The sequence below is a fragment of the Cyanistes caeruleus genome, chromosome 28 (assembly GCF_971803275.1).
Source record: "Cyanistes caeruleus chromosome 28, bCyaCae1.hap1.1, whole genome shotgun sequence".
NCBI classification, from domain to species: domain Eukaryota; kingdom Metazoa; phylum Chordata; class Aves; order Passeriformes; family Paridae; genus Cyanistes; species Cyanistes caeruleus.
Window position 1 is genome coordinate 2,954,083 of NC_141728.1, and position 14,831 is coordinate 2,968,913.

Sequence of the window (14,831 nt, forward strand, 5' to 3'; positions counted from 1 at the left end):
TTTGGTTGATACTGGAGCAACTTACTTGGTTTTAAATAAGGCCCTGATAGCTGTGAGTTATGACAATTATGTTACGATCAAAGGGTGTGGTAGTTTAGCATTTAGGGCAAGAAGTGGGAAACACCCACAGAAGTGATTCCTCTGAGAGAGGCTGTGGGGAGTTCCTTCTGTGCTTGAGATCAAGCCAAGAGCTGGCCAGTTCTGACAACTGACAGCATTCTGCACCACTGAAAAGGAACTTCACCTTTGTGAATGCCACCTTTTAAAAACTCAAGCCCAGGACCTGGTCTCTTTCTTTGCAGCCTTGAAAGGCAGCAGAGCTGTGGTGTGGCTGGCCCCGCTCCCCCGTGGCCTGTGCGGCCTGGGGGGGCCTGGGCCGGAGCCCAGCTGCTCCCGGGGGGAGATGGAGACTGCGGGATCCCCCCCAGGCCAGGCCAGGCTCTGCTGCGGTGCTGGCTTTCCCGGGAAGCCCTCCGGGTCCCGTTCCAGCGGGGTGGCCAAAGCCCTTCCCAGGGGAGCCCCCGGACCCCCAGGCTGGGCCAGGCCACGGCTGATGACACTCGCCAACACCCCCCCTGCCCCCCGGCCCGCACAGACAGCTCCTGAGAGCTGGCACCAACCACACCTGAAATCCCACACCACCACTGCCTGCCATGGCTTGGGACACATTTAACCCTTGCACTACACACAGGAGACCTGCAGACTTTAATCCTCTCTCCAGGAAAAGAAAATAACCAAGTGACACGGAAAAAGACAACGTGAAACATCAAGGTCAGTAAAAGAAGGAATCAAGCCTAAGGTGGAAAGTGAATGAGGAGATGCTCTAATAAGCTGAAATATTCTTTTGGTAGGGCCATGGAGATGAATAATAATGTTCTGAAAAATAACTCCTTTAATTCATGAAAGAGTATTGGGCGATTGAAGTACTCAAGCTGTAGATCTGGGCAAAGGTATCCATTGATGAAGCCAAGCAGATGGTGGAGTAGCTGTGATCCCATGAGAGCTTGAAAAGAGAGAGAGGGAGATGAGAGCTGATGAAGACCCTTTGTCCCCAGGGAGAGAAGAAGAAAACCTCTATTCTCAGAGATGAAGAGAACTCTTGCCTTTGAATAACTCATCCCGAAAATAATACCCCTTTAGCTCATGGCCCATGAACACACCTCAGAGTGGTGTGAAAATGGGAGGAGAGGGCAGAGTTTGTGCCTGGGTGACTGCCATTTGTAGAAATGAAAACCAAGAAAACTGTTTCTTGTGGAGAACTCTCCATGGCATGACAGGAGAAAACTCCTCTCCCTGCTCAGACTGATGAAAAGACTATTGTATAGCTGGCACTGCTTTAACATTTTTGTCTCTACCATGTCACTTGGGAAAGGAAAAGTTGGGTGTGGGGGGAGGAAAGGTTTCTGGAGGTTTTTAGCTTGTTTCTTATTCTTGTAGTCCTGTTCATAAAGGTTCTTTATTCCTTTTAAGTTTTAAGCCTGTTTTACCCTTCTCCTAATCCATATCTCACAGCAAGAAAGAAGGAAGTACTCTTGTGATTTTAGCAAGAGCTAAAACCCACCACTCTCAGCCACTCCTGACAGGACTTGTGTTCCAGACCCCACAGCAGCCTTGTTGCCCTTCTCTGGACACGCTCCAGCCCCTCCATGGCCTTCCTCAATTGGGGGCCCAGGACTGGACACAGCACTCGAGGTGTGGCCTCAGCAGTGCCCAGCACAGGGGAAGAATCCCTGCCCTGCTCCTGCTGGCCACAGCATTCCTGATCCAGGCCAGGGGCCATTGGCCTTCTTGGCCACCTGGGCACACTGCTGCCTCATGTCCAGCCTGCTGTCCATCAGTGCCCCAGCTCCCTTTCTGCCTGGCCGCTGTCCAGCCACTCTGGCCCCAGCCTGGAGCACTGCAGGCCTTGTTGTGGCCAAAGAGCAGGAGCCGGCACTTGGTCTTGTTCAACCTCACCTTGTTGGCTTTGGGCCCTGCATCCAGCCTGTCCAGCTCCCTGTGCAGAGCCCTCCTGCCCTCCAGCACATCCACATTCCCACCCAGCTTGGTGTCAGAATGGTTCCATGAGGCCCTGCAGTGTCACAATGGTCTCCACGGTTCCATGACACTCCGTGGAGTCACAGTGGATCCTTGGTGCTTTGGGCCCTGCAGTGCCACAGTGGATCCTTGGTGCTTTGGGCCCCAATTGGATGATGATTTTGTGAACCCTGCCTTTTACCCTCCCCAGGATATCTCTGATTAGCTGATGCTTTGGACCCTCCCTTTGAACCACCTCCATATTTCAGCTGTTGCACGCTCACATTTTCTGTCTTTTGCCCCCAACATCCTCCAGAGCAATAAATCCTCTATTATCCCATGCAAAAGACCTCCCTCTTGTCCTTGCCCCCTCAGAGCAGAGTGACAGCTAAAACCCGTAGAGTACTCTAGTCACAGCTGGGCTCATCCTGCTCCTGGGGTGTGACCCACTCCTGTGCAGTCCCAAGTGACAGAGCCAGATCAGCTCCCGTGAGATGTGATATATTCTCCTACACAGAAGCTGCAACGTTAAGCTCTGATTCAGCTTTCACCTCTCTACTTTTCTTTCTGCAGGACCTAATGACATCCTTAAACATTTCCTGAGTTGCCTGTCCCTGTGTCCAAAGGTGATGCACCATCATCTTTTTCCTGAGTTCCTGCAAAAGCTCCCTGCCCAGCCAGGCCAGGCATTTTCCTCACTAGCTCACTCTGGTGTTGGAGTCTGAGATACAGAGTGTGTGCCCTTGTTTCTAATACTTAGTTCTAGGATTCAAAGAAACACTGAATTTCATATAACATGAAATTCATGAGCATGTTTTCATGGTGATAAATGAAAACAAATGTTAAAGCTAGATAGGAAAAGTATAAGTGTGTAGATTAGAAAGTTTCTTAAATCACTGGGTGAAAAAGTAGTTTAGAGAACAGGAGACAAGATGGAAGATTTAGGGTGTTGTCTCTTGTCCTTCTTCTTTCTTCTTCATGTTCTTCTCTTAAGGGTTTTTGGGTCGTAGTAAATGATTGGGTAAAAAATGCCGTAATGCAGCACACAGGTGTTGGGTCTTTGGGTCACTAAGAAAAGTAATTTAGTTGGCATCTGTTAATTGGGTAAATGGACCTGAAGAGGATCTTTGTTAGCCATTTTACCCCTTTTCTATCATAGTGCACATAGCTCCTTGTACCTTGCAATGCTGATAAAAGAAGAATAAACAACTGAGACCGAACAAGAGAAAAGTGCCTCTCTCTCCTCAATCTTCAGTTGAAAGGGAAAAAGAACCTAATCTAAAAGTCCCTAACGAGACACCCAACAGCAAGGGTTCTCTCAGCTGCAGATGATGATCCATGAGGACCTGCAGAGGATTGAAAGATCCATCTTTCTTTTAGAGAAGTCACTGTCCTCACTCTCTGAGGTTGTCTTACAAAATAGATGTGGGCTAGAACTTCTGCTAATGCAGCAAGGAGGCCTCTGTGCCGCCCTGAAAGAAGAGTGTTGCTTTTATGCTGATCACACCGGAGCGGTCAGAGATTCTATGGCTGAACTGAGGGAAAGATTAGCCCAGAGAAAGAGAGATAGAGAGGCTCAACAAGGGTGGTTCGAATCGCTGTTTAACCAGTCTCTGTGGCTGACCAGCCTGGTGTCCACTCTGATCGGGCCAATCATAATGATCTTACTGGTGCTAAACTTTGGACCATGTTTTAAATAAGCTTGTGTCTTTTGTCAAGAGCCAACTAGAGAGGGTCAACATCCTGTTTGTAGAAAGACAGCAGATGCTCCAAGAATGCACTTGGTCACCTCCTGTGCCTTATTGTTTGTTAATGAAACACTGCGGTGTCGATTTAATGAGTATTTGGCCTTTTTACTTAAGTATAGTGCACCTTATATTTTTACTCAAGTCTATTATATCTACTTTTAAAACTTTTCATTATATAGATAAATTAGATAAAATGATTAAAAACAGATAACGTTAGAACTTAGAAGACTAATACAACTCATATTCTAGCAAATTTAGTTAAGCATAAGGAGGGGTGGAAATGTGGTCAGCTAGGGCCCGGCGGTCGGAAGATATCGGGATGTAACGGAAAGATGGAGTCACCCCCCTCCTCCATAGTTTATGGTAATGACCCCCGTAATTAGCCAATAGTACCTAGCTGTGATGAAAGCAGATGGGAGTGACACTGTGAACCTAGGTTATAAAGTGTCAAATTCTCCAGCAATAAATGCCATTTTTGCCATCCATCACATTGGTGTTGGGTGCAAATGGACCGAGTGACCTGGGATTGGTCACCGTGCCATTCCTGAACCAAAGATAGAGCGATCTCTCTTTCCTGGAAGGTGTTCAGCTTTGAACAAACTAGTTTTGCTGAAGATGAGCCAAGGCAGTGGTGAGTTAGAGCATTTGATCAAACTCCCAGAGTATCCTCACATCTGTTTGGACACAATTTCTCTTTTTTTTTTCATTGTGAATGCTTTCTCCTGCCCCGCTGCCTTCTGCTTGGAGTTGTACGCGCAGCAGAGTGCCAGAGTTTTCTCAGCAGGCCTGTGCAGCAAGTTCTGAGCCAACGTGTGGCTCTGCTGCCATCCCAAATCTGCGCTTTCCTTGCCCAGCCTGAGCGCAAGTGGGGCATGTGCTGGGCGTGGCTGGAGATTTTCATCACCAAAATCCTCCAGCGTCAGGGCATTTCCACCTGCCCATTGCTTTGGAGAGCACAAATCACAAACCACCCATCTCAGCTGATAAATGTCATTGCTTGCAGATTGCTGCAGCCGCACAGCTGAGCTACAAATACACATGAATCCATTTCAGTTGAAAAATGTCATTTATTATAAATTGCTACACCTGTCCTGACAATACACAACTATAAAAATCTCAATTAAGTTGAAAAATAGTAATTTATTATATTAGCAGAACAATGCCACGTAAAAATATACAAATACCAACTTCAGTTGGCAAAAACTTAACTTCCTGCTAACCTCTACAAGTCACTATAGACAAAGATCAACGAGGTGTTTAACAACTTAATTTATTACAGATTACTACAATCTTACAGCCCATATAGAAATACAAAAATACCAGTGTTTTCCTCTAAATAACCCTGTATTTAGAATTCGATTGATAGAATTATACATCATACATTTTTAAATAGAACTAAATACCTCTACATATACATATATAACAATCTACAGATGGAAATACAGATTAAATATTACATATTTCATACAATATATATACATATAGATATACAATCAGAGGGATCCCAGCCGCCCCATCTTCAAAGCCTCTCCCTCGGTCTTTCCCTCCCATGCAGAGCAGCTCTCCTGGACAGGGACAGCAGATGGGACATCTGGGAGGCAAAGGGAAGAGCGAGTCAGTGCTGGGACCTTTCCCTTGGCAGCAGCTGCACTTCCAGCAGGGAAGCGAAAATCTCCGAGCCTCCCCAGCAGGGTTGGCAAGAACAAGCAGGCCGAGCGGGCCAGCGTGTGGCGAGCGCAGGCGCGGCGGGACTGTCCCGCAGCCCCCGGCAGCCCGGCACAGCTCCCGGGCCCTGCCGGCACAGCTGCCTTGCCCAAGGACAGCCCCTGTGCCGGCCGGGGCAGCAGCGCTGAGCAGCCCCAGCACGGGCAGGGGCCGCTCCTGCCCGGCCGGGCAGCGCCCACGGCCAAAGCCCACGCCACCCTCAGCCCTGCCCGGCCTCACCAGCCCTGGGGCCTCACCCAGGCTCTCGCGTGGCCCCAGCACATCCCTGCTCACTGCTCTTGCTCCAGGCCTTCAGCTTCTCCCTGCTGGCTCCTCTCAGTGTCTGCCTGTCCTCAAGCTCTTCAGCACAGCTGTGGTGGCAAAAGTGGAGGCTCTGGAACTGGTTGCAAGGCCTGGCAGAGCTGCAGTCCCTGAGCTCTGTGTGCTCCCTCCTGGCCCCCTCCATCCCCTCAGCCCCGCCGTCCTCTCGGCAAAGCCCCAGCCCCCTCTTCAGTTTCTTGGGCCTCTCCCAGGCCTCTCCCCCCGCTCAGTCCCTTCTGAGCCGTTGTGTCCCCTCAGAGCCGGCACAGCCCTCGGCCCGTGCCTCTGTCACCTCAGTGCCACCATGGCCCTCTGCTCCCCCACAGCCCTCAGTGCCCCTCACACCTCAAGGTTTGCAAGGTCCCTTCAGCATCAGCGCCTCCTCAGCCCCCTCAGTCTCAGCGTCCTTCAGCAGCTCCTCACAGGACAGTGCCTGGGGCCAGCGGCAGCTCCCACCGCTCCAGGGACAGCCAGGGCTGCAACTGCTGCTCCGCCTGGCCCGGCCCCAGCTCGGACCCAGCACCGGGGGACACAAGGGGCACAGCGGGAAAAACAAGAGGTGAGAAAGGTAGCCAAGGGGGAAAGAGGCAAAAATGCAGCCTAGGCCTACACAGCTCAATCTATTCACCTATACATCCATAGAGCTCTAACTAAAGAACTATGCACATTTAGGAATGGAACTGTGTGTGCATGGAAATCTTACTCTACGCATATATCTATGCAAATTTGAAAATCTATAAATCTAACTGTATAAATACAAATAAAATCCTATCACATCCATAACTAACTAAACATACAAACTCTACAGATGGATAAATAGAAACTCCTATAAATACAACTCTATCAATCTATACTTCTAAACTATATCGATAAATAAATAATGATAAAAAAATCTCTAACTATATTTATAAACAGAGGGATGCCACCTGCCCGATGGTCACAGGCTCTCCCTCTGATCCTTCTTCCCACGCAGGGCAGCCCTTCTGGCCAGGTAGATCACATGGATATCTGGGAAGGAAAGGCAGCTCTCAGTCAATGCTGGCCTCCGTGTAGCTTTCCCTTTGCAAGTAAACTGTCCTGCTAGCAAAGGCTGTCAAAGATGGCCTGAAAGGCACACTCTCACTTGAGAATTTGAAGCCTGCTCTTTAAAGGGAACAGGGATCCTTCCAAGTTTTCCAGTCTTGTGAAGTTTTGAAGTACGCCAATCAATTCACAACCCTCCCAGTGCAAATGGCACCCCCGAGAGCTTGAAACACAGACAGTGCCAGCTGCCACAAAGAAGCCCAGCCTTGTTCTTTCTCTGGGCTGACGCAGAGACGTCAGTCCTCACTGCAGTGGCTGAAGCTGAAGGCTGCTGTGAGCTGGGAACCAATTGGGACACGCAGCTTGGTGACACAACTGCCACCAGCTCAGGTTTATTGCCGGCTCTCTTGCCACAGCAGAGGACTCGGTGTCAGAGCCTCTGGAAAAGCATGGAGGGGCAGGGCTCGGGGAGCTTGTGCCAGTGCAGGATTGGAACTAAAGGCACCAGGAAGCACCAACCCTGCTGCAGACAAGAACTCAACTCTTCTGATCTCCCTTCCTGTCAGAGGCAGGCTCAGAGCAGCTGTCTCCCATCTCTCTAAACCACGCTGGGCTCACTCCTTACCAAGCTCCTCGGGCTCCTGGCCAACGTTCACACAGCTCCCGCAAGCAGGCAAAGCTCCCTCTGCTGCAGCCTTGTTCACAGCCTCCCCTCCTGAAGAGCCACGGGCAACACTAGCATTGACCTGAAAAGAAAAACAGAAAGAAGGAAACGCAAAGATCAACCAATAGATTCTGCAGGGATACAATCACAGCCTGCCAGATTTCCTTCTGTGCACCAACAAATTGCTTTTGAAAACTGGTATATACGCGGGAGTTTGCAGAAGACAAAGGCTCATCGCGCTTGGCAAGAAGATATGGGCAGTTCCAAAAAATCCCCCTCCCCACCTCCAGTCTGCCCTTCCTCAACAAGAAATCTACCCATGTAATGGGTCTGCATGTTAAATGAAAGAAGAGAAATTCTTTGGCAAAGTTGTAAAATAAGATGCAAAAAGGCCTGTGCCAATGCAGAAACTGAACACTCCAGGCCAGTCTGGGAAGAGACAAGATGTAAGAAAAAAGGGATTCCAAAGTCCGAGAGGGAGTCTGTCAAACACAAGGGCTAATGGGCCCTGATTGAACTGCTCTTCAACACAGGAGGAGCCCCTGGGCTTAAAGGAGTCCTTAACCATTTCATGGCCAGCACCCACCTTGTCCTTCTCACCAATCACACAAGTCATGGGGCCTCAAAACCAAGACATCTGCCCCCTGAAGACTCCACGGCTCACACACTTCATCCCTTCTTCCTAACAAGGAGCTCTGGGCCCCAGAGGCCTTCAACAGTCCAAAACACTGACTTCTCCAACACGCTCCAAGAGCTGTCAAGGCTGACAAGGCTGTTGAGCGTGGGGATGACACTCAAGCCATGGAGTGGGCGCTAAGGATGGAGTCCTGCTAGCTCCTGGCACAGGGATGTGCTCTTGCCACCACAGCCCGAAGCACAACAGTCTCATGCAGGCCGCAGCTTTGCAGGGACTGTCTGGCAACACCCATCTCTTCTTTCCACAAGGTGACTGAGCTCTGGAACATGGAGAGCAAGACTGGCCAGTTTGCCCAGCTGAGCATTTCCCAGCTGGAAACTGGACTGCAGGCACCAGGTTCCTGAGAGGGCAAGACAGCTGCAGCTCCAGCCCATCCCCACACACAGCTCTGGGAATGCCTACACGCACAACAGGGCTCACACAGCAGCAGCTGCAGCTGCAGGAGCAGCTGCAGCCCAGCCCTTGCTTTGCCTTGGCCTTCCAGCCCAAGAGAGGCAGAGCCCACATCTGCTGCTGGCACCTCTCGTGTGCCCCTCCCACTCTGCCTTCAGGGGCAATTCTCCAAACGCTCTTCTCTTCTTTCCCATCAAACAAAGCCTGTTAGAACCCACCAAGCTTCCACTTCCTCCCCACAAATGCCCCTGCACCAGGGATTCTTCCCAGAAAAAGGAGCATCCAAACCTGGCAAACACCTCTCATCCTCACTTAAGGGCTATCCCCCCTTTTCATTCCCTCTTCCTTAGCAAATCTTGCTTGAACAAGCAAATCCTTCCGTGTCCATTCCCAGCTGAATTCAAGAAGCCTTTGCTTCTCAGCCATGCAACAACATTCAGAAGCTCTCAGTCCAGCCCCTCTCATCCCTGTCCAATGGAGTTACCTGAGCAGAGGGAGACCTTTCAGGCACGGATGGTGAAAGCATCTCCTCCAGTGTCTCCAAAACAAGGTCCAGATCCAGCGGTGGCAATTCCTCTTCCCCAGGAGTACTCCAGACCCAGCTTGGGGCTCTCCATGCTGCATAACCAGCACTGCCAGCTGGAGCACTGGGGACTGAAGTGCCTGGGGCGGCTGGAAGAATCCAAAAAACATGGGTGAGGCTCCAAAATGAGGCTTTGGGACGCAGAGCTTTATTGCTGCCTTGGATCAAACATCACAGGAAGCACACAGCAACCTCAACTCCAGAAAGGTATTAAAAACTTCCCAGGGAATTGGAAGAGTTAGCTCTTCCCCTTCAAAAGTATTATCCTAATTGACGTGTACATAGATTAAAGTATGGCTTGTGAAACTGATCTAGACATACACACAGACATAATCACCTTTAATCACTGCCTTTTGCATCTTCCCAGCAGCTTTGGCATTTGGCTGCTTGAGTTTCTCATCGCAAGAGACCACAGAAAGTGCATTCACCCAGGAAGAGGCCAGAGGTGCAAACACTCAGGTTAAACATAAACTGCGAGTTTATTCTAAGGAGCAACCATGGAGGTGAGGCCATGGTCTGCAGCTGCAACTGTTCTGGGGACTCCCAGCGTGCACTGAAATTTCATAGCATTATTTGCGGGAGAGACTGTTGGAAATGGAAAATCTGCAGCCTTAGAAAAAGCCTGGATTGATGGAGTGATGAAAGTACACAGACATTAGGTAGAGTAATTCTAAACCTATGTTCTTACAGTTGCAAGTAAGAATATGCCTAGAGTAAGTAAGAAATTCTATGAAGTAAAATAGTTGGAGGTATCAAGTGTAATGGCGTGATTTATAAAGTAAGTTAGAGATCTAGGAACTATAACAGAAGTGTGTGTGAATACATGACCTGTTAGCTTGTTGGTTAAAAGACAGACACAGTGTGGCAAAATCAAGTAAAGGTGATAAGAGCTTAATAAGTGAAAACAAACTTGGTGTCAACTGTCTACTGCACTAAAAAGTTATATATTGCCATGTGGAGAAGAAACTCATAACTTCCTCGAGCTGTGGTTGACTTGTTGCCTGTAAATCTCACGCCTCAGGACTGATCTCTTATTGGGCTACTTAAGCAATAAATCATCTCAAAGCACGGTGGTCCCATCCCTTGTATTTCATCTCAACAAAAGACAATCTGTAAACTCTGCAATATCCCATCAGAGTCCTAGTTTGGCTTCATCCAAAGAAAAATGGGAGTTCACCTGACACCGACCAGTTGTGGAGAAATGTTCTTTGCCTCGCCCTTTGCCCTCTACACAGAGGCTGCCTGGAAAATGCCCAGAACATCCTCCAAATCTGCAGCAAGGACAGGAAAAGCAGACAGAGATTGTTTTGATATTCATGATCCTGCTTCCTAGTACCCTTGACACCTGATTGTCACAATCAAATGGACACATGACAGAGCACCGCAGCAAAATACTTCAGTCACTTTTTGTGATCTTTCTGAAAAGCCAGGGGAGAAACACATTCTGTACCTGATGGGATGTTGGCTGGCAAGTGCTGCTCTGGAGAAGTGCAGCTGCTGCTCTCTGGAGAGGCCGCAGAAGTGCTTTGATGGTGTGCAGGAAATGCTGGAGTCATGAGCTCTGACTGGAATTGAAATTTGTGTGTGCCTGGCCGGGCTGATGAAACCCCAAGTCCAGATGGAGCAAACACTTTCTTGGCACGTGCTGGGGAAGCTTCACGCCCTTGAGGGTCTGGACTTGTCCTGGAAGGGCCTGGAGGTAGCTCTGAATCCTCAGATGAGGCAGCACTGCGCTTCTGGCACCAAGGAGCTGTGCAGCAGGGAGGGAAGAAGAAAGGAAGCAAAGGGAAGGCTGGGTCACTACTGCTCCTCAGCTCTGTTTCCCTTGGCAGCAACTGTACTTCTCCCAAGGAAGACAGAAGCTCCCATCCTCCCAAGTAGGGTGAGAAGGAGAAAGTTCCCCACATGTTCTGAAGCTTTGCAACAACCAATTCCTTGTCTACTCAGCTCTCCCATACTTATTCATCTGTCTGGGAAAAGTGTCCCACTGCCATTCCTCGGCAGGAGGCAACTGCCAGAAAGCCAGCTGCCAGCTCTTCTCCCTTCTGCTCCAAAGGCACACAAAAACTTTAGAATCACAGCCTTCCCTATCTCCCCAGCAGCTTTTAGATTTGGTTGCTTGAGTTTCTCAACACAGAAGGCCACAGAACGTGCATTCACCCAAGGTGAGCCCGCATCTTCAGGCACACACTGAGAAATTCAACTGGGAGTTTATTCGAAAAGCAACCTTGTAGGTGAGGCCATGTTCTGCAGCTGCAGCTGTTCTGAGTCACACAGAGCTCATTTCAATGGCACGGCCCGATTTGCAGGCCAGTCAGTCTGAAACATCTGCAATATCCTATCACCGTCCTAGTTGGACTTCATTCCAAGAAACAGGGGAGTACACCTAACACTGACCACTTGTCTGGCGGGCAATATTTTTCGCCCTGCCCTTGCACCTCAGCAGACAGGCTGTCTGGAAAATGCCCACAACAACCTCCACATCTGCAGGAAGGACAGGAAGAGCAGAGAATCCTTTGGCATTCACAGTCCCACTTCCTAGTACACTTTCTCTGTGATTCTCACTTGAGATCTAGCCATGACAGAGGACTCAGGGAAAACACTTGAAAGGCTCAGTTGCCAGGAACTATTGGAAAAGGAAGGGTAGAAACTCTTTCCCTACCTGATGGGTGGCAGGCTGGGCTGTGCTGCTGAGAAGATGAGCAGCTGTTGCTCTGTCCAAGGGCCCTGCAAGCAGCTTCAGGGTCGACTGGAGTGAGGCGAACCATGAGCTCAGGATGGCGTTTCAGGTCCAGGCGAACCAGTGGAACCGTGAGCTTGCGGAGATTAAATCTCTGGATGAGCTCTCTTGATGGTTCCACTGGTGAAGCCCCAACAAGTCCAGAGGTGGCACAGACTTTCTTGGCAGGTGCTGGGGAAGCCTCACTCTCCTGAGCAGCTGCACTTCTCCTGCAAGGGCCTGGAGGCAGCTCTGAATCCTCAGGTGAGGCAGCATCGCGCTTCTGGAGCAAGGGAGCTGTGCAGCAGGGAGGGAAGAAGAAAGGAAGCAAAGGGAAGGCTGGGTCACTCCTGCTCCTCAGCTGTGTTTCCCTTGGCAGCAACTGTGATTTTGTCTGGGAAAACAAAAGCTCACCTCCTCCCAAAACAGGTTGAGAAAGAAAAATATCACCACATGTCTTGGGGGGTTTGATGCCTATAGAACTTAAGTCAAACTTACAAGCTGCTTCTATAGGTTGACTTACAAGATATCAATAGAACCTGACAGATCTGTATCACCAGGTATCAATAGAACCTGAATCATAACTTCATGGATCTATTTAACCTGATATAGATGTCTTTCTATGCATTGTGGTGGCTAGTATATGGTTAACTGGTTGCTCAGTGCTGGACACCCAGGAAAAAAAAATGAACACCTCCCCAGGTGGTCAGTTTCAGAGATAGGTAAGTATAGTACTAATGAAAACTTAGCAAACGTCAAGCCAATTAGCCACAAGATAAAGCAATTAGACCGGTGAGGACCAGACAGACCAAGGAACACCACAGCTGTGCATGCTCTGAAAACAAAGTTAAAAAGTTCAGATGCAAGGACGACTTTGGAAGCCTTCGTCAGAGACCCCCAATGACCCCCAAACTGGGGAGGCGCAAGCACAGTGAAAAAGAACTATCTATAGCCATGAGATTATACTACGTAAATTCGTTCCAGAGTCTATAATATACATTATAATATATTACATACGATCAATACAATACATTATATTACATTATAATATACAGTATAATATGTGTATATTAGTTCCATATGTTATAATGACATAGTAACACCAAGCAATAATTTCTAAATATATACCACAGCAATTGACAAAGGTGGATGAATGAGGAGGAGAAATCCTCCTCACCTCCAGCACTGAAATAAACAACTCTACACACACGGGTGTATGGGATTTTATTCACTTTGCAACAAGCAGCTCCCTCTCTACTGAGCTCTCCCCTATCCGTTCAAGCCTTGGCAGGAGGCAGCTGCCAGAAACCCAAGTGCCAGCTCTTCTCCCCTCTGCTCCAAATGGGACAGGAGGCTCCCTCTCCCGCTGGGGCTGAGCACGCCCAAGCCCTCGGCTCAGCCGCACTCCCGGAGAGCTCCCCGAGCGTCCCAGGGCCGCGCAATGAGCAGCGCCAGCCACGGCACAGGGCCGGGCCGGCTGCCGGCCGAGCGGGCCAGCGTGTGGCGAGCGCAGGCGCGGCGGGACTGTCCCGCAGCCCCCGGCAGCCCGGCACAGCTCCCGGGCCCTGCCGGCACAGCTGCCTTGCCCAAGGACAGCCCCTGTGCCGGCCGGGGCAGCAGCGCTGAGCAGCCCCAGCACGGGCAGGGGCCGCTCCTGCCCGGCCGGGCAGCGCCCACGGCCAAAGCCCACGCCTCCCTCCGCGCCCGCAGCTCCCACCCCGTCTCACCGGCTCTGGGCGGCTGCCCGCTGGGGAAGGCGGGCAGCGACCGCTCCTTGGGGAGCCGCTGGAGGCGGCTGGGCTGGCGGCTCCGCACCTCCAGCCCCGCCGCCAGTCTCTGCCTGTTGGCCCTGGTCAGGCGTTTGATGCGGAGCAGGAGCTCGGGGCGGTCGCGGCGGAAGTTTGGGTTCATAAAGTGGAGCAGAGCCCCGGCATCGCCCGGCACAGCTGAGCCAAGCCATGCCGGCACCTTTTGGAAGCCGTAGAGGTTGAGCTGGCGCACGAAACTGCCAAAGTGCGTGGCTTTGAAGGAGTCCGGGGCCGCCCCCGCCCCCTGGCCGCCCCCTCCGTGGGCGCCGGCCGGGCTGAGCAGCTCCCGCTCGAAGAGGAAGCGGTCGATGAGCAAGCCCTGGGCCTGGCTGTCCCAGCGCACGGAGCGGACGCGGGGGCTGTTCACCAGGCGCCACAGCTTGGCGGGGAAGGTGCTGGCATTGAGTCCGGCGGGCAGCGGCAGCTCCGCCATGGCACCGATCTGTCTCCGACTGGCGCCGCAACGGCCGCGGCGCAACGGCCTGAGGGGGGCGCTGCGTTCGGCCCCGCGCGCGCCCGGCGCGGCCCCGGCGCGGGCCGGACTCGGCGAGGACGAGCGGGGCCTGAGGGGAGATAAGGCCAGGTAAGAGGAGGTGAAAAATGCATGTGGGAAATGAGAAATTACATAGGAATTCCACTAATTGACAAAGATTCTTACTGGAATAAATGGAATTGATTTTTGCTAACTAAATTGTGCCTGTTCTACAAGTTATTTTTAGAAACAATTGTCAGGAAAATTAATCCACAAACGCCAGAGGTTTATGTCCAAAAAGGAGACAGAGGAGTCCTTTTTCTTTTATTCAAATAAAGGGAGATGCCATGGGGCATTCCGCTGGGGTCTCTGAAATTTTTGGAGGGCGCAGCCTCCTTTTTATCCTAATTCCTGGCCGCTTGTCCCTTCTCTCTTTCCCCATAGGCTGAGGTACTTGACAGGTACAGACTGCCCGGAACGCCTGATACCTGCCATACCTTCCCCCCCGCCCCCAATGCATAATCCCTTCTTAATTCTTAACTTCTATGGAATTCATAGTGTTCTTTCAGTGCCTCTTTGATCTTTTAGTGGAATCCATCCCATTGTTTCTGTTGTCTCTCACTGACAGCTGCTTCTTATCTGTCTCATTAGGGACTTTTGGATTAGGTTCTTTTTCCCTTTGA

General features: G+C 50.6%; 2 protein-coding genes across 6 annotated transcripts in view; both read right to left on the bottom strand.

Moving 5' to 3' along the window:
• The window catches only part of LOC147649045 (uncharacterized), a 122,923-nt gene extending 108,774 nt beyond the window's left edge, over window positions 1-14,149 (bottom strand). The window contains exons 1-8 of one of the 2 annotated variants that reach the window (XM_086864979.1): window positions 13,596-14,149; window positions 11,812-12,165; window positions 10,600-10,899; window positions 9,051-9,238; window positions 7,438-7,558; window positions 6,135-6,797; window positions 5,726-5,839; window positions 5,168-5,355 (exon numbers count right to left, since the gene is read on the bottom strand). In XM_086864979.1, the coding sequence (XP_086721105.1) occupies window positions 6,727-6,797; window positions 7,438-7,558; window positions 9,051-9,238; window positions 10,600-10,899; window positions 11,812-12,165; window positions 13,596-14,109 (1,548 nt within the window). In that variant the 5' untranslated portion in view covers window positions 14,110-14,149 and the 3' untranslated portion in view covers window positions 5,168-5,355; window positions 5,726-5,839; window positions 6,135-6,726. Of the gene's footprint in view, window positions 1-5,167; window positions 5,356-5,725; window positions 5,840-6,134; window positions 6,798-7,437; window positions 7,559-9,050; window positions 9,239-10,599; window positions 10,900-11,811; window positions 12,286-13,595 lie in introns of both variants that reach the window. The other variant, XM_086864978.1, reaches the window with a different exon arrangement.
• The window catches only part of LOC147649040 (uncharacterized), a 636,047-nt gene that overhangs the window by 362,175 nt on the left and 259,041 nt on the right, over window positions 1-14,831 (bottom strand). The window contains exon 9 of one of the 4 annotated variants that reach the window (XM_086864992.1): window positions 4,998-5,106. The exons of 2 other annotated variants lie outside the window; for them this stretch is intronic. The gene's annotated coding sequence lies outside the window, so the exon portion shown is untranslated. Of the gene's footprint in view, window positions 1-4,984; window positions 5,107-14,831 lie in introns of all 4 variants that reach the window. One more of the 4 variants, XM_086864993.1, reaches the window with a different exon arrangement.